Below are 17261 nucleotides of genomic sequence, written 5' to 3'. Positions count from 1 at the left end.
GTGATCAGGATGGAATCAGGATAGGATCAGGATGTGACCGAGATGGGATCAGGATACAAACAGGATGGGTTCAGGATGTGACCAGGCTATGACCAGGCTGTGATCGGGCTGTGACCAGGCTGTGACCAAGATGTGATCAGGATGGGATCAGGATGTGACCAGGCTGTGACTGAGATGTGATCGGGCTGTGACCGGGATGCGATCAGGATGGGAGCACGCTGTGATCGGGCTGTGATCAGGATGAGATCGCTCTGTGATCGGGCTGTGACTGAGATGTGATTGGGCTGTGATCAGGCTGCGATCAGGATGGGATCACGCTGTGGTCGGGCTGTGATCAGGCTGTGATCGGGCTGCGATCAGGATGGGATCAGGATGTGATCACGCTGTGATCAGGATGTGATCAGGATGTGATCAAGCTGTGATCGGGCTGTGATCAGGATGGGACCACACTGTGATCGGGCTGTGCCCGAGCTCCGATCACACTGCGATCAGGCTGTGCCCGAGCTGCCATCACGCTGCGATCAGGCTGTGCCCGAGCTCCGATCACACTGCGATCGGGCTGTGCCCGAGCTCCGATCACACTGCGATCAGGCTGTGCCCGAGCTGCCATCAGGCCGGCAGCGATCAGCCTGGCCCGGAGCTCTGTCCCTGTCCCCCCGCCAGCAGCGGAGGCCCGGCGGTGACAAGCGCCAGCTGCGCGCGGGTGTCCCCCGCTTGTCACTGCCCGGCGCCTGCCGCAGCCAATCTGTGTCCTAATCGCCATCAATTAACACCAAACACTTTCTCCCCTCTCTCCCCCCGGCCCCGGCGCGGACACCCAGCCCGGAGCTCGGGATAAAGAGGGAAGAGCCCCCCCAGCCCCGACCCTCTCCCCCTTCTCTTCCCGCTAACTCAGCGCAACCAATTAGGCATCTGACACCCGCGCGGGCTGACAAATTGTTTCTGTCATCTGCTCTCTGTCTTTCATTAAACGGGAGGCGGAGGGGGGCTCGCGAGGGGAGGGGGCGGGAGATGTGATCTCCCATGCTTAGCGAGGCCAGATACATTAATTACAAAACGGCCATTTGCGGCATGAAAATGCATTAATTAAATTTATGCAATCATTATCTTTAAATAGTCGTATCTTTAAAATGATCGGCCCTTCCTGAGTCTTCCCTCTCCTCCGCTAAGTAGCTCTAATCCCTTTTCCGGCGTTTATCTTGGGATCGGCAGAGCCCTGCGTGCTTTTTTTTTTTTTGGAGATGCCTCCAAAACTCCGCTCGAGCCTTGGAGGGAGTGGCAGCTCCTGCCCTTGGCACCGCAGCCAGGACTGGCACAGAGAGAGGATTTGCCAATTTTTTTTTGGCGTGTTTTGGACCAAGAGATCCTCCTAAAAGATCTCAGCCGGGAGTTGTGGGGTTAAGGAATGAGGTCGGGATGTGAGCGGGAGGGCGAGGGATGCGCGGCGGATCCCGCCCGGTGGGCGCGGGGCTGTTTTCCTTGGGAAAGGTTTGATTTCCATGAGGTTCCAGCAGGGCATCTTCTTCCCCTCAAAAAAAAAATTTAAAAATCCTCGTTCGAGGCCGTCGATGGCGCCCGTGAGAAAAGAAAAAAAAAAACAACAAAAAACCAAAAAAGGTTTTAAAAGAGGCTTTTTGCTGTTCTGATGCTCCAGAGCGCTTCGTGGTGGCTTTGCTTTGTCACTCCAAAATCTTTTTTATTTCGGAGCACCTTCAGAGGTGGCCAGAGACTCAAAACGTGCCCTGAAAGGGCGGCGAGTGAGACTTTTAACCCAGGATCTTCTGCTTTCCTCCCTCGCTGTTCCAAGGTTTGTGATGAGCACACAAATAAATAATCACCAGGAATTCAGCCCAGGTAGGGCAGAGCCCAGAGAGGCGGGGATGGATTAATCTCATCCCCTGCTTAAGTAAGCACCTCGAACTCGGCAGGAAAACTCCATCCGAGCGGCTTTTTGGAGAGCCGGAGGACTCGGGGAGCGATAGCATCTAAACCCCGCTCCCCCGGGGCTTTCCTAGCGCTGCGGGGGAAAGATTTTGTTCTCTTCTTTGTGTGCCTGCGCCGTTTTTAACCGATCCTGGCGGGTTTTATTCCCACCATCCGCAATTCCTGGCCGGTCACACCGGGGTGTCTGGAGCCGAACCCCGCCTTGTGCTCGGATTTTAGGGCAGGGTAGAATTCGGGGTGGGGGGCAGCGAATCCTGCCGGGTTTCTCCCGTCTGAGGGGCGGGGATGAGCTCCGGGGTTTCAGAAAAAGCCTCGGGCAGTGCCTGTCCTGCCCAGAGATCCCCAAGTGTCCCCAAATGTCCCCAGGCTGCTCTTTGGGAAGCGCAGGATGGAGCTGGAGCTGTTGGGATCCGGCTGCGTGAAGGCAACGGAGAACACAAAAGGGCTTTTTTTCCCTCTTTTCCCTCTTTTCCCTCTTTTCCCTCTTTTCCCTCTTTTCCCTCTTTTCCCTCTTTTCCCTGGGAATGGATTTTTCTGGAGAGAAGGGAAAAGCCTGGCCAGGGAGCAGAGCGGGGGAAGCGGTGTTTGAGCTGGAACAGCTGAGCTCCAGGGCCGCCGCTCCCTCATCCCGGATTTCAGCAAGGATCCCGCTTCCCTCCCCGCTTTTTTCCCCACCGCATCCACCGGACTCTGCTCCGTGGTGGACGCAGCTCCTTCATCGGCGATTCCCGGTTTTCTGGGCTCGGAGGGCGATGTTTGGGGCGAGCCAGCAGCTCCTGGGAGCCGGCAGTGAGCAGAGAGGGCTCCGGAGGGAGAGCGCCGTGCAGGGCTGGGAAAGGCCTTTCCTTGGATTCGGGAGCTGGGATTTTCCTTCGGGTGAAGCGTCCCGGGGACTCTCCCTACTCCACCAGGGGGATTTTCCCACCGGGATTCTCCCTTCCAAAAGATTCACGGAGAAACGCAGGATTAAACACGCGGAGGATGGAGTTTGCTTCTGGTGACCCAAAAATCAGGAGGCCGGGGCAGCTCCTCTTGCTGAGCAGCGCCAAAAACCGGGGGAGGCCGGGCCCGATCCTGGTTTTTGTCCATAAAATATCTCTGAATCCCAATGAAATCCGGGAAAACGCTGGGAGCTGACGTGCCATGAGACAAATCGTGGTGCTCTGGGTGGCAAAGCACAAACTGCCCCCTTTTCTGAGGGGAGCTGTCCAGCAGCGCCTGGAAACCCGAGCCCTGTGAGAGTTTTGGGGTTCTGGGAGGGCTGAGCTCCTGTCTCCCAGGGTTTCCTGCTCGGTGGAATCCATCTCCATAACCTGGGACCCCGCTGGCCTCTCCCCTCGCCACGAAACATCTTTGTGTTTCCTCCCTGGTGATCCAGCCTGGGCAAGCCTTTGCTTCCTGCTTTTCTCCAGGGGACAGCGGAGTTTGGTGTCCCAAAGCCGGGGACAGTGGCTCGTGTTTGTGACCAGAGTTTGGTGTCCCAAACCAGGGACAGTGGCTCGTGTTTGTGACCAGAGTTTGGTGTCCCAAAGCCGGGGACAGTGGCTCGTGTTTGTGACCAGAGTTTGGTGTCTCATGGCTCGTGTTTTGGAGCAGTTTGGTGTCTCAAAGCACAGTTTGGTGTCTCAAAGCACAGTTTGGTGTCCCAGGGCACAGTTTGGTGTCCCATGGCTCATGTTTTGGAGCACAGTTTGGTGTCCCAGAGCACATTTTGGTGTCCCAGAGCAGAATTTGGTGTCCCAGACCAGAATCTGGTGTCCCAGGGCACAGTTTGGTGTCCCAGAAGACATTTTGGTGTCCCAGGGCACAGTTTGGCATCCCAGAGCAGAGTTTGGTGTCTCAAAGCACATTTTGGTGTCCCAGAGCACAGTTTGGTGTCCCAGGGCACAGTTTGGTGTCCCATGGCTCATGTTTTGGAGCACAGTTTGGTGTCCCAAAGCACAGTTTGGTGTCCCTGAGCATAATTTGGTGTCCCAGACCAGAATCTGGTGTCCCAGGGCACAGTTTGGTGTCCCAGAGCACCATTTGGTGTCTCAAAGCACAGTTTGGTGTCCCAGACCAGAATTTGGTGTCTCAAAGCACATTTTGGTGTCCCAGAGCAGAATCTGGTGTCCCAAAACACAGTTTGGTGTCCCAGAGCATAATTTGGTGTCCCAGACCAGAATCTGGTGTCCCAGGGCACAGTTTGGTGTCCCAGAGCAGAGTTTGGTGTCTCAAAGCACAGTTTGGTGTCCCAGAGCAGAATTTGGTGTCCCAGAGCACATTTTGGTGTCCCAGAGCAGAATCTGGTGTCCCAGAGCACAGTTTGGTGTCCCAGGGCTCATGTTTTGGAGCACAGTTTGGTGTCCCAGGGCACAGTCTGGTGTCTCAGAGCAGAATTTGGTGTCCCAGGGCACAGTCTGGTGTCCCAGAGCAGAATTTAGGGTCCCAGACCAGAATTTGGTGTCCCGGGGCACAGTCTGGTGTCCCAGAGCAGAATCTGGTGTCCCAGAGCAGAATTTAGGGTCCCAGAGCAGAATTTGGTGTCCCAGGGCACAGTTTTGTGTCCCAGAGCAGAATTTAGGGTCCCAGAGCAGAATTTAGGGTTCCAGAGCACATTTTGGTGTCCCAGGGCACAGTTTTGTGTCCCAAGCCAGGAACCACGGCTCGTGTCCCCCAACCAAGCAGCTTTGAGCGTGATTCCCGCTCTTCCCCTCCCAGCCCCGCGTCTCCCGCGGGATCTCTCAGAGCCCTCAGTGGACGCTTGACCCCGCGGCTCTTCCGTTTCCCTCCTGGGGTTCCCGCTGCTCCTTCCCGGCACCGAAGCCGTTCCTCTTCCCGCCGCAGCCGAGACCTTCCCGTTCTTTCTGCGTAGCTTAGAGCCTTCTCCTCAGACCTTGTCTGTGATTTGTACATCCCTACAGAAGCAGGGTGCCCAAAACAAGATGCAGTGCTCCCGCTGGAACCTCACCATAGCCCTGAACAATCAGGTAACAACTTCCCACCGCTCCTCCTCCTCCTCCTCCTCCTCCTCCTCTTCCTCCTCCTCTTTACCGCCGCTCCATCGCATTCCCGGCTCCATCCCACCCCCGGCACCTCCCCGAGCCCTCTCCATGGTCGGTGTGTGGTGGTTTCCCATCCATCCGGCGGAGCAGGGCTGTGTGAGGGCACAGGCGCTCATCTCCATGTCACCTGCCGTGTCCCCAGCCCCTTCCCCGCGCCCCCGGAACGCGCCCCGAGCTGGTGGAAGTAGCGGGAAGGCGCCGCTGGCATTCCTGGGTTGGTTGGTTGCTCTTTGGGACCGCTCTGGAAGGGTCTGGTAAATGTTGGGAATGTTGGGAATGCGGGATTCAGGCGCGTTCCCGGCTCTCCGCGCCTTTTCCAGCGGAGATTTGGGGTAGGAAATTGGGATTTTGTGACTCTGGAGGAGCCGCGGGGTTGTGGGAGCTCCTGGAGGGGGGATGAACACCCCGGGGGGGCCAGGCTGGGGAGCAGCTCCGGGTTCATCAACCTCAAATCCCCCCAAAATCCAACCGGAGGCTTCGCTCACGGCCTCGGTTACGGCAGAGAGAGCCAGGGCTGCGCTCCAGGTCACCTCAGGGGAGACTGAGGGAATGGCTGGGCTTGGAAAACACCTCCAGCACCCTCGGGATCATCCCCCCACCCACCAAACCCCATCACAAAGCTCCAGCGTGCTCCAAAACCCCTCCGGGAAAGCCGCTGGGTGCGAGGAGCCGCAGCCACCCCGCCCAGAGGTTTCCCAGGTGTGGGAAGCGCCAGAAACCCCCTGGATCCGCAAATTTAACGGGGTTTGGAATGTCGGGATCCAGCTCAGCCGGCTGCGGTGATTTAGAAAATATTCCGAAATTAATTGCTTGGTTTTGTGAGCGCAGTGTTAGTGATTGCTACACAAGTCATTTTAGTCCTACCTAGGGGCATATTTGCATATATTTATCCTCCTTTCAAGTGGAGATCTTTGGGGAAAGTGCATTTATCTCCTCCTAACTCTTTCTTCGGCTTTCAGCCGTCCTACAGTCACCTCTTCATTTTGTTCCCATTTAATGTATGGATGGAATAATCGACTCTCCCTCTTCCCGCCAAGTGGAAATGAATCCACAGAGATCAAAACGCATTAATGTGGCGAGGGGGTTTTTCCTTCTGCCGGGAGCAGCTGCACGGAGCAGGGGAAGACGGGGGAGACGGAGCTGGACCCCCCCAAAAATTGCCTGGGAGGGCAGGGCACGGTCTGGAGAGGAGCTGGAGCAGCCGGGGGTGGCAGGGACCGAGCTCTCTCCTGGAGGAACTTTGTCCTCTGTAAATCCCGGAGATCCAGCGGGTTTCCCAGCAGGCAGATTCTCCATGGCCGGGGAAGTGAAGTGGGAACGGCCCAGAAATCCAGGGAGATTTCAGCCTCCCCGGCAGAGAATTCCCGGGTGCTTCTTGCCTGGTGTGGCACCAAAGGGTCCAGTTGATCCCATTCCCACCTTTTTTCTGGAGAGGAAGGGATTCTGCCCATTCCCAAGTGATCCCATTCCCACCTTTTTTCGGGAGAGGGAGGGGTTCTGCCCATTCCCAGGAAAGCAGCACCACAGCCTGAGGAACAGGAGCTCCTTCCCTGGATGTCTCTGGGTGTCCCTGGATGTCCCTGGGTGTGTCTCTGGGTCACTCCAGGGATGTCCAGGAGTCGTGGTCACTCCAGGGATGTCCAGGAGCTGTGGTCACTCCAGGGATGTCCCACAGGGAAGGAGCTGTGGTCACTCCAGGGATGTCCAGGAGCTGTGGTCAATGGGGATGCTCAGGACCCGTGGTCACTCCAGGGATGCCCAGGACCGTGGTCACTCTGGGGATGTCCAGGACCCGTGGTCACTCTGGGGATGTCCCACAGGGAAGGAGCTGTGGTCACTCCAGGGATGTCCCACAGGGAAGGAGCCCTGGTCACTCCAGGGATGTCCAGGAGCTGTGGTCAATGGGGATGCCCAGGACCCGTGGTCACTCTGGGGATGCCCAGGACCTGTGGTCACTCCAGGGATGCCCAGGACCCGTGGTCACTCCAGGGATGTCCAGGACCTGTGGTCACTCCAGGGATGCCCCACAGGGAAGGAGCTGTGGTCACTCCAGGGATGCCCAGGACCCGTGGTCACTCCAGGGATGTCCAGGACCCGTGGTCACTCCAGGGATGTCCAGGACCTGTGGTCACTCTGGGGATGTCCCACGCTTCTCGGGAGCCACCAAGGAGCAGGCGCCAGCTCTGCCAGGGCAAGGCCACCAAAGTCGGCTTTGCCCTCCCCTTGTCCCTCCCTTATCTGTCCCCATCAGCCGGGTCCCCCCAGCCCCCCCAGCCCCAAAGCCGGACCCCGATTGCCCGGCTGGAAGGTCCTAATTGCGCTTCCCACCCCAAAGCCGCCTCCCTTTATCATAAAGGGTGCACATTTCCCCCGCCGCAGCTTCCATGGCCAGAGGCCCTGAGGGCCAGCTCAGAAATGGAGGGAATTAATTACATTTTTTTAACTCCCCTCCTTTTAAAGTAGGGGAGAGAGCGATGAAACGTCCCGGGGGGAGCGGGGGGAGCCGCCGAGGAGGGTGGGGAGGGAGAGAGGGAGGGAGGGAGGCAGCAGCAGGAGGTGAGGGGGGAGCTGCTGCTTTCATCCAGGAGGGTCTTTGTGCATCAACCCCCGACGCTCCAGGACCTCTCCCCGCTCGTCCCCACCCCAAAAAGTGACCTCGGGAAAGGCTCCTGGCCCCAAGATTTGGGCCAGGGGGAAAGGGGGAGGACAGGGAGGGAGGGAAAGGGACGGCTGCCAGTCCCGCTGATGGACAGCGAGCAGATTCCCCCGCAGATAAACCCCGGCAGATGTGCAGTGGGTATCGATTTTTAGTTAGCGATGATTAATGCACCAAGAAGTAATAAATTAGAAGCCGGCAAGGTCAGAGAGGAAAGGGAGAAGGACTTTGCATTCTTGAGGAGGGGATCTGGAGTTCAAAAGTGGCCTGGAAAATGAGTTTTTCCAGCTGAAAGAAGTCAGGGGAAGCAGGCCCGGGAGGGCTCTGCGGGGTTTTCCGTGCTGGGTGGCGAGGAGGGAACGAGAATCTCCGGTTCTCTCTGGTTATTCCAAACACCTTCGTGTCCTGGGGTGAGGAAATGGATCTGTCCTCGGCTGAACCTGTGCAGAGCTCAGGGAGCTCGGCCCCAAATCCTCCTCAGTCTCTTTGGGAAGGGCAGGGGCTCCTGGTCCCAAATCCTCCTCAGTCTCTTTGGGAAGGGCAGGGGCTCCTGGTCCCAAATCCTCCTCAGCCTCTTTGGGAAGGGCAGAGGTTCCCGGCCCCAAATCCCCTCAGCCTGTCCGGGAAGGGCAGGGGCTTCCCGTGGTTCTTGGAGAGGGACCAGAGAGCTTTGGGGCTCTGCTGAGCTCTCAGGGCCCCCTCGGCCACCCCAAATCCATGGGAACATCCAGCTGGGATGGATCCCCGACCTCTGCCCGGCCACGCAGCCGTTCCCCACGCCGGCAGGGCTGGGAGGGAATCCCAGTGATCCTGGTGGAATTCCAGAGGGAAAGTCAGCCCATCCTTTCCAGAGGGATCCCTCAGATCCCCTGCAGGAATTCCGGAGGGGGAGCAGGCACTGGGAACTCCCCAGGACCGGTCTGGAGTGACTCCAGGGCCAGAGGCGAGATCAGGAACCGCTCCTGCTTCCCCGCGATTAAATCCAGCTCCTTTTTCCAGCAGGGTTTGTGGAAGCATCTGCCCCGCTCCCTGAATTCGGAGTGCGAATCTGGCTTTCATTTTCCAGCCTTGCTTTACATCCCTTTTTTTTCCCCCAAAGGAAGTGTTAATGTGGCTCTCGCTGGCTTGGGGAGCCGCTCCTTTGCTCGGGGTAATAAAAAGCAGCCGAGGAGCTGCGGGGCCGTGGCCGGGAGGGAGAGAAGCACCAACCCCGCTGCTCCCTGAGTGATTCCAGTCTCCCTCCGCTTTCCAGGGAATCCTCCCTGCACCTGCAGGGCTCGGCTGGGCGGGCTCACATCCCCAGCCAGGCAGCACCTCCAGGCCTGGACAGCTCAGGAAGGGAGAGGAGAGAGCGCAGAGCATCCCAGGAATAACTCAGAATCCCCAGGGCTGCGTTTTCCGCGCGTGTTTATTGTTTTAAACACCCGGTTCTGGCGGTGAACTCACACCAGCCGTGTCCGGGGGCTCCCGGCTGTCCCTCGGGACGCGGACCCGGCTCCTCCAGCCCAGGGGATGCTCCAGCCCTCAACCGGGGGGATTCGGGGGTTCCACCCCCGGGACAGCTCAGCACCCCAAGCCCTGGATTGATCCATTCTCCTGAGGATTAAATTCCCTCTCCTCATCCCCCCAGTGCTGGCGCGGGAACATTTTTAGGGCTGAACATTTCCATGGAGGCACCTCGGGATTTAATCCCTGCCTCGAGCTGTGCCCGGAGGCTCTGGGGAGACCACCGAGGCTCTGGGGAGACCACCGAGGCTCTGGGGAGACCACCGAGGCTCTGGCTAAGCTCGCCAAGCAGCTGAGCCGGGTTTAACTTTTGGGGAGCAGCAGAAGAGTTTGAGCTCGGTGCAGGGTGGAAAGCCAGGAGGAGGAGGAGGAGGAGGAGGAGGAGGAGGAGGAGGAGAAGGGGTCAGTGAGCCCGGACTGGGGAGGAACGAGCCCTCCCCTCCCTCCCATTCCCGTGCCCCAGCCCCACACCCCGCGCTCGGGGTTCGATGGATTTTCCAGGGTTTTAACCAACCCCCTCCCCTCCTCGGCTGGGGCTCCTTCCATCCACCCCCAGCTCCCGAATTCTCGGACAAATTCTGCTCCGGGAGCCGAGCCGGGGGAGGATTTTCCATCCTGGCAGATGCTTTAGAGAGCAGAGGCAGCTCGTGGCTGGGCGCTCACCCCAGAGCCCGCTCGGGGAGGCAGGAGGGGTCGGGAAGGTGTCGGGGTGAGCAGGAAGGGGACCCTCGGCCCCATAAAACCCCCCCCGGTGTCCTTCCCGAGAATGCAGCCCAGGCACAAAAGCTCACCAGGCCGCTGCTGGCGGATAAAGGGCTCATTTTACCACTTGCCAGGCTCCAAATATTTCCAATTTGCCACTTTAATTGATGTCAATAAGGTTATGCTAAATTCGGAGATTTGGAGCCGCTCGGCATCTGAGCGCCGGCCGGGCCCCCCGAGGTGACCGTCCCTTGTCCCCTCTCCCCCCGCCCCAGCCCGCGGAGCCTCCGACACGACCGAGAGGCTTCAGGAACCTCTCGGCCCTTCCCCTGCGAGCCCTTTCCACCTTTAATTCGGAATTACCCGGGGGAAATTCTGCTGATCCCTGGCGGGGAAGGGCAGAGCCTCACCCCCGGGAACAAATCTGGCATTTTCGCTGCAAAAAAAACACATTAAAAAGTGAAAAAAAACCCAAAACACCAACAAAAAACCCAATTAGTTCATCTGGTTCAGGTCTCAAAGCAGGAAGATTTTTTTTTTTTGGTGTGTGTGTAAATTTAATTACATTTTCCAACCGAGCGCTGAAACGAGCCGGACCTGTTACCCTTTAACATTTGGGGGCAAAGAGAACTCGGACATTTCATCCCCTGAAGCGGCATCAAAGCCAGCGAGGGTTTGATCTGCTTTGCCTGGGGACCTTTGCAAACCCGACTTCCCAAGGACGGGGCTGTCCTCACCGTCCCTTTGGGAAAATTGTGATTTTTTTTTTTTTTCCCCGACCCCTTTGCTCATCCCTGGCAGGGCAGCGAAATATCCCCAAAACCCGCCAAGGTTCCGAGGGGCTGCCGGCGGGGTTTGGTGGGCTCAAAGCTGGGCTCTCCGCCCCGTTTGGGCCTCTGTCCATCCCAGAACTCCTCTTTCGTGTCCTCCCTGCATCCCCTGACGCTGCCCGCGCTGTCTCCGCAGGTGATGAGCATCCTGAGCAACCCCAGCGGGGTCCCACCGCAACCCCAGGCCGATTTCTCCATCTCTCCCCTCCACGGCGGCCTGGACAGCACCAACTCCATCTCGGCCAGCTGCAGCCAGCGCAGCGACTCCATCAAATCCGTGGAGAGCCTCCCGACCTCGCAGTCCTACTGTCCCCCCACCTACAGCACCACCAGCTACAGCGTGGACCCCGTGGCCGGCTACCAGTACGGCCAGTACGGCCAGAGTAAGTGCTGGGAGGAATTCCCCCTTCCCAGGGAGGGAATGAGGGATGGGATGAACCCGTTTATGGCTCCGAATTCTGTCTGTCTGTCTGTCTGCTGGGAGTTTGTCCGGCTGGAGGTGAAGAGGGGATGTGCTGTTGATGCTCGGCTCGCAGCCGGATCTGAGAGAGGCAGTGAAATGTTTTAGGTGGAAGATTTCTGTGGGCAAAGGGAGATCCCCCAGCCCCTTCCCGTTCCCCAGTTCTCGCTTCTCCAGGAATGCCAGGACTGGCTCACCCTGCTCTGCAGGGGGAAAGCTGGGATTTGTAAAGCCGAGCTCAGAGCGGCCCTGCCTGCCCTGCCCTCCCCAGGCCAGGGCTCGGAGCTTTTCCTACAGAATGCGTTTGTCAGCTGGGTTGGGGCTCTGGGAGAGCCGGGATTGGGATCTGGAGCCTGCCCTGAGAGCCGGGATGGGGATCCTGAGCCTGTCCCGGGAGCCGGGATGGGGACCCTGAGCCTGTCCCGGGAGCCGGGGTGGGGATCCTGAGCCTGTCCCGGGAGCCGGGATGGGGACCCTGAGCCTGTCCCGGGAGCCGGGATGGGGATCCTGAGCCTGTCCCGGGAGCCGGGATGGGGACCCTGAGCCTGTCCCGGGAGCCGGGATGGGGACCCTGAGCCTGTCCCGGGAGCCGGGATGGGGATCCGGAGCCTGTCCCGGGAGCCGGGATGGGGATCCTGAGCCTGTCCCGGGAGCCGGGATGGGGATCCGGAGCCTGTCCCGGGAGCCGGGATGGGGATCCGGAGCCTGTCCCTTGGACAGGGACAGCCTGGCCCGGGTGTTGTCCCCACTGGGTGACAGCCCAATCGGGGGTACCAGGACCAGCCCGGTTCGGGGGGTACCGGGACCAGCCGGGGATGTCAGGACCAGCCCGGTTCGGGGGGTACCGGCACCGGCCCGGTCCGGGGGGGTACCGGCACCGGCCCGGTTCGGGGGGGTACCGGCACCGGCACCGGCCCGGGGGGTACCGGCACCGGCCCGGTCCGGGGGGTACCGGCACCGGCCCGGTCCGGGGGGGTACCGGCACCGGCCCGGTCCGGGGGGTACCGGCACCGGCCCGGTCCGGGGGTACCGGCACCAGCGCTCAGTGCCGGGGCTGTTCTCACCTGCCGCGTTCCCCCGGGCCGAGCCCGCTCTGCGCTCCGCTGACCCCGCGAGGGTTAAAGGTGCATCCTCTTCCTGCGGGCGCGCTCCCGCTGCCCGCAGCGTGTCCTCGGTGACCTTTCCTCCCTCGGCCGCGGCTCCCGGGCCCTCGTCACAGCCCTTTAATGTCCTTAACGCCGCGGCCTCAATGAGAACCGGCTGTGGCGGCAGACGGGATCAATAGCGGCCCCCCCGCCCCTCCTCTTTTTGTTTGTCGGGAGTTTGATCTGTGACCCCTCGACCTTCCCCTCGCTTCTGGATGCGGGGCTGGACACACGTGCTATTGATAAAAATCTTAAACAAATTCCGATACCATGTATTTCCAATAAAGATTCCCTTGGGCGAGGCGTTAGTCACACCCATGTGTGTAAAAAAATAAAATAAGGGGGCGAGCTGCGCTGGGCAGAGAGGGGGAAGGAGAAAGGAGGGTTTGTCTGGCTCTGCTGCAGGAATTTTTGCTGGCGCAGGAGTTGTTTCCTGGGCCCCCCGATCCCGATTTCTCTCACCCCGTTGGTGACGAGCTCTCCGCGGTTTGCCTTGGTAATTAGTGCTGGCCTCACGCGCAGTTGACCTTGGAATAATGATATTTTTTTTTTTTTTCCTTTCCCTGTTGTGCTTTGCAATTCCAATTCCCTTTGGATTCTTCCCTTCAAATTCCGTTCAAGCTCCCGTCAGCGTGAGGTGACCCCCGGTTTGTTCAGATCAGGTGTTCTCTGATGTGGCACAAAAGCGCCAAAACCCTTTTTTTGGGTGATTAAAATATATTAATTGCACAATACAAAGTCTAGTTTGGATTATCTATGACGTAATGCTATGTGTGATATATTATGTAATTAATATTAATGATAATTAATTAATAATGAATGGGGTTTTGGGGTTGAGGCAGGCTCGGGACAGGGGACAAAGCCAGGATTTGGGAATCAGCTCCGTGGCTTTGGTGGCCTGCAGAGAATCCCTCTCCCCCCACTTCTCCTCATTCCCGGTTTTACAAAAACAAACCCGGCCTCGCTTTTCCTCTCACTCAAACAAACAAACACCCAGAGCACCTCCCGTAAACTTCTGGGTTTATTTTGGCTTCAGCCCCCCTAAACCAACAAACCCCATCCCTGAATCCCGGCCTGGGATCCCCCTGGGAGCCCCTCCGGGCTCCTCCCACCGGCACAAAAAGGAATATTTGGGTTTTTTTTCGGGGGGGAGGATGGGATTGCCATCGAATTCCCAACCTGGCAGGAGGTTGGAGCTGGGGAATGTCGGGCTCTGCTCCGAGGGGACAAAAGGAAACGGCCGCAAACACAAGAAAATGAAATTTCCTCCACCGAGGGAGGAAATTCCTGCGGGGAAAAGGTGCTCAGGCAGCAGGGAGATGCCATCCCTGGAATTGTCCCCAAAAATGCATCCGGTGCTCGGAGAACAGGCTTTGCCCGTGGGCAGCGCTGGGTTAAGGGCAGGACCCGGTGATCCCAGGGGGGCTTTTCCAACCTCCGTAACAACCCCAGGGTTTTGTGGGCTCCAGCTGCTCATCCCCCAGGAAAGTTCTGGATCAGCATTCCCGCTGGCTTATCCCGGGATCCCTCCCGCTTCCAGAGCCGCTTCCAGAGCCGCTCCATCCCTCCCGGAGGAGGCTCCCAGAGGCCGGGGCCGCGTTAATGATGCCGGTGATGGAACGCGGGAGCGTGAAGGGAATTCTAATGGATCTGCCAAGTCTAATCAGGATTGGTGCGTGGAAGGGGCTCCTCTGGGGCCCGCCGCTGACAGGACCTTGATGGCTGAGATTTGTTTACTCATTGGCAGCCATCGGGCAGCTCCTGCCAGCTCCTGATTAATCTAATTGGGGCCATTAGAGGCGGCGAGGGGCGCTTTGAGTGAAGCCCGGCTAATGAGCGGTGTCATCCTGTCCCAGCCCTGTCCCAGCTCAGCCCGGGGCAGCCGCAGGAGCTGGGACCTCCCGTCCCCTCCGGGGATGGAGCTGCTCTCCCTTCCCAGGTGGAGGCGAGGGAAGAGGTTCTCCGAGCTCGCAGCCGGGAGTCAGCAGCGGGAGAGGCAGACCCCAGACCTGGGGAGCTCCCAGCGAAACCTCTGGAATCGCTTCCAGCAGCATCACCGAGGGGCTGGAAGGTTTATCCCAAAATTTCAGGCTCGGCTCCCTCAGAACTCCCGTTTTCCATGGCAGAATTTCAGCTCTTTTCAGGTGTTCAAGGGCAGAGTCGAGGGCCTCCCCTCCCCTCGGTTGTGCTGAGCTCCAGCAGGGCTTGTCCTGCTTCTGGCAGCTTCATCCCTGCTCTGAGCCTTTCCTGGGAGATCCCTGGTGTGTGTGACAGCTCCATCCCGGCTCTGAACCTTTCCAGCAGGTCCTGGGTGTCTGTGACAGCCTCATCCCAGCTCTGAGCCCTTCCCAGGAGTTCCCTGGTGTGTGTCACAGCCCCATTCCGACTCAGAGTCCTTCCTGGGAGATTTCTGGTGTGTGTGACAGTTCCATCCCAGCTCTGAACCTTTCCTGGGAGAGCAGGGGGGTGTGCCAGCCCCATCCTCGTTTTGAACCCTTCCCAGGAGTTCCCTGGTGTGAGTGACAGCCCCATCCCGGTTCTGAGCCCTTCCTGGGAGATCCCTGGTGTGTGTGACAGCCCCATTCCATCTCTGAGCCCTTCCAGCAGGTCCTGGGTGTGTGTGACAGCCCCATCCCGATTCAGAGTCCTTCCTGGGAGATTCCTGGTGTGTGTGCCAGCCCCATCCCGGTTCTGAGCCCTTCCTGGGAGATTTCTGGTGTGTGCCAGCCCCATCCCAGCTCTGAACCCTTCTCAGAGAATTCCCTGGTGTGTGTGCCAGCCCCATCCCATCTCTGAACCCTTCGAACAGCTCCCTGGTGTGTGTGCCAGCCCTGGGCTGTCCCTGCAGGGCTGGCAGTCCTGTTCCCCGGCTGTCCCCCGTGTCCTGACTGTCCCTTTTCCGCTGCAGCCGCCGTGGATTACCTGGCCAAGAACGTCAGCCTGTCCACGCAGCGCCGCATGAAGCTGGGCGAGCACTCGGCCGTGCTGGGGCTGCTGCCGGTGGAGACGGGCCAGGCCTACTGAGAGCCCCGGCAGCGGAGAGACCTCTGGAGAACCCCACCGGCTTCCAGGGATCCTCCCTGAGCCCATCCACCCCAGCTGCCCAGGAGATGGGAGAGAAGGGGGGAGCTCTCCCGGGATCCGGCTCCTCCAGAGCATTCCAGAGGCGAGTCCAGCCCGTGGGGTCTGACTCCTCCTGTGGCCAGAGACAACGGCTTGGGTGCATTTATCGACCCCCAGCCCTCCCTCCAAACCTCCTGGCCATGCCATTCCCTCACACTCCAGAACTTTCCATTCCCTAGGTAGCTGGAAAAGCCGAAGCCAAATTGAACGTGGTTTTTTTTTTTCTTTTTTTTTTTTTTTTCCTCTGTAAAGAAAAAAAAAGAAAAAAGGAAAAAAAAAAAGAAACTTTTCATTTTGTTTCCTTTTCTTTCCGTTGCTGTAAATTTGGTGAATGTTGTATAGGAAGGAATAACCAAGCTGAGCGTTAAGGGTGATGGAAATCGGGACCACAGAAGACCCATGGACCAAATACAAGGACTTGTTTAAAGAAACAAACGAACAAACCAACCGCAAAGACGAACGAAAAGCAGAAAAACATTTCTTCAAGGGACAGCAAATTTCCCCAGCCCAGCCCTACCCTCCCTTTTCAGCGGTGGCTTCCCACAGCGGGGCTGGACGGGCCGGATCGCCGCTAAGCGGGAGCAGGATGGAATTCCAGCCAGCCTGGGACCTCTGGAAAACGTAAACGGCGGCAGGAGGAGCGGAGACGAAGGGCACGGGCGATGTTCACTTCTCCGAGGGACCATTCCCAATCCTGAGGGACCATTCCCAATCCTGAGGGACCATTCCCAATCCTGAGGGACCAATCCAGAGCCGATTGTCACCGCCGGAGCACGGCAGCAGCGGGGACAGCGCTGGCCTGGCACCAGGAGGATACACCCGGACACCCTGGGGACACGGGGCACGGCTCCTGGTGGCCCTGCTGGCCCTGAGCTGGCCACGGGAGCAAAGACAAGAGGGCAGGGCCAGGAACTCAGTGAGCAGAGCCACGGGAGTCACCTGGAAGGGAACGGAGCTGGATCTGGAGGTGCTGCCCTGCCCGGGGTGGACGTGGAGCCAGGACAGAGGAGCTGAGGGGTTTCTGCAGCAGCCAGGATGGGAAGAGGCTCCCAGCTGCCGCTCTCCGCTCTGCAGGGATGGGATTCACCTTCCTGAGGCATTCCCTGCTCTCACTGTCCCCGCAGCCACCTGGACCAGTTCCCCTGTCCTGGATCCTCACCAGAGGTGGCTCCCACCAGCTTTGCTTCCCGGCTTTCCCAGAGGGATTTTCCTGCACCTCTCTCGTGCGGGAGCTGAATCCAGGTGACTGCTGCATCCAGAGGCTCAGTGCTCCAGAAATCCCCGTTCTTCTCGTGCCACACACGGAGCCCAGACATTCCCTGGATCACAGAGCTCGGAAGAAATTCCATTCCCACCTCCTCTCCCGGGACAGCGTGTGGCACCTGTGGCTGGGACAGAATTCCAGAGGGGACAGAGGAGCCCCAACGCCCTGGACTGGTCGGGTGATCCCGAGGCCTCGCCCTGCTCCGCTCCAGAAACCTCAGGGAGCAGCAAAGCCTCTGCTGCTTTGTGGTGTTTGTGCTCCAGAGCTCTAAAGGAAGGGGGAAACCCCGTGGAATTCCAGTCCTGGCATTCCCAGCAGGAATTCCCGGCATGTCTCCATGCAGTGATGGAAGCACCTGCCGGAATTCCTCCCGGCACCGCCACAAAAAACAGAGATTTCCTGATATTTAACAATATTTCAGAGGCCAAACGCTGACCATCCCCGGCTGGGAGCGCCTTCCTGCCTTCGTCCTCCTCGCCGCCGGAATTCCATCCCGTGCCCATCCACAGCTGGAATTCCATCCCGTGCCCATTCCCAGCTGGAATTCCATCCCGTGCCCATCCACAGCTGGAATTCCATCCCGTGCC

At 58.9% G+C, this 17261-nt stretch overlaps 1 protein-coding gene across 3 annotated transcripts in view; it reads left to right on the top strand.

The window, feature by feature from the left end:
* The window catches only part of PAX7 (paired box 7), a 102633-nt gene extending 87033 nt beyond the window's left edge, over positions 1-15600 (top strand). For all 3 annotated transcript variants that reach the window (XM_058855162.1, XM_058855161.1, XM_058855160.1), the window contains exons 8-9: positions 10819-11065; positions 15196-15600. In XM_058855162.1, coding sequence (XP_058711145.1) covers positions 10819-11065; positions 15196-15311 — 363 coding nt within the window. In that variant the 3' untranslated portion in view covers positions 15312-15600. The remainder of the gene's footprint in view (positions 1-10818; positions 11066-15195) is intronic.
* The last annotated feature ends 1661 nt before the right edge of the window (positions 15601-17261 follow it).

This window comes from Poecile atricapillus, chromosome 22, assembly GCF_030490865.1.
Source record: "Poecile atricapillus isolate bPoeAtr1 chromosome 22, bPoeAtr1.hap1, whole genome shotgun sequence".
In the NCBI taxonomy this organism is placed as follows: Eukaryota; Metazoa; Chordata; class Aves; order Passeriformes; family Paridae; genus Poecile; species Poecile atricapillus.
The sequence above is the reverse complement of the archived record's forward strand: the minus strand, read 5'-3'. Positions and strand labels throughout refer to the sequence as shown.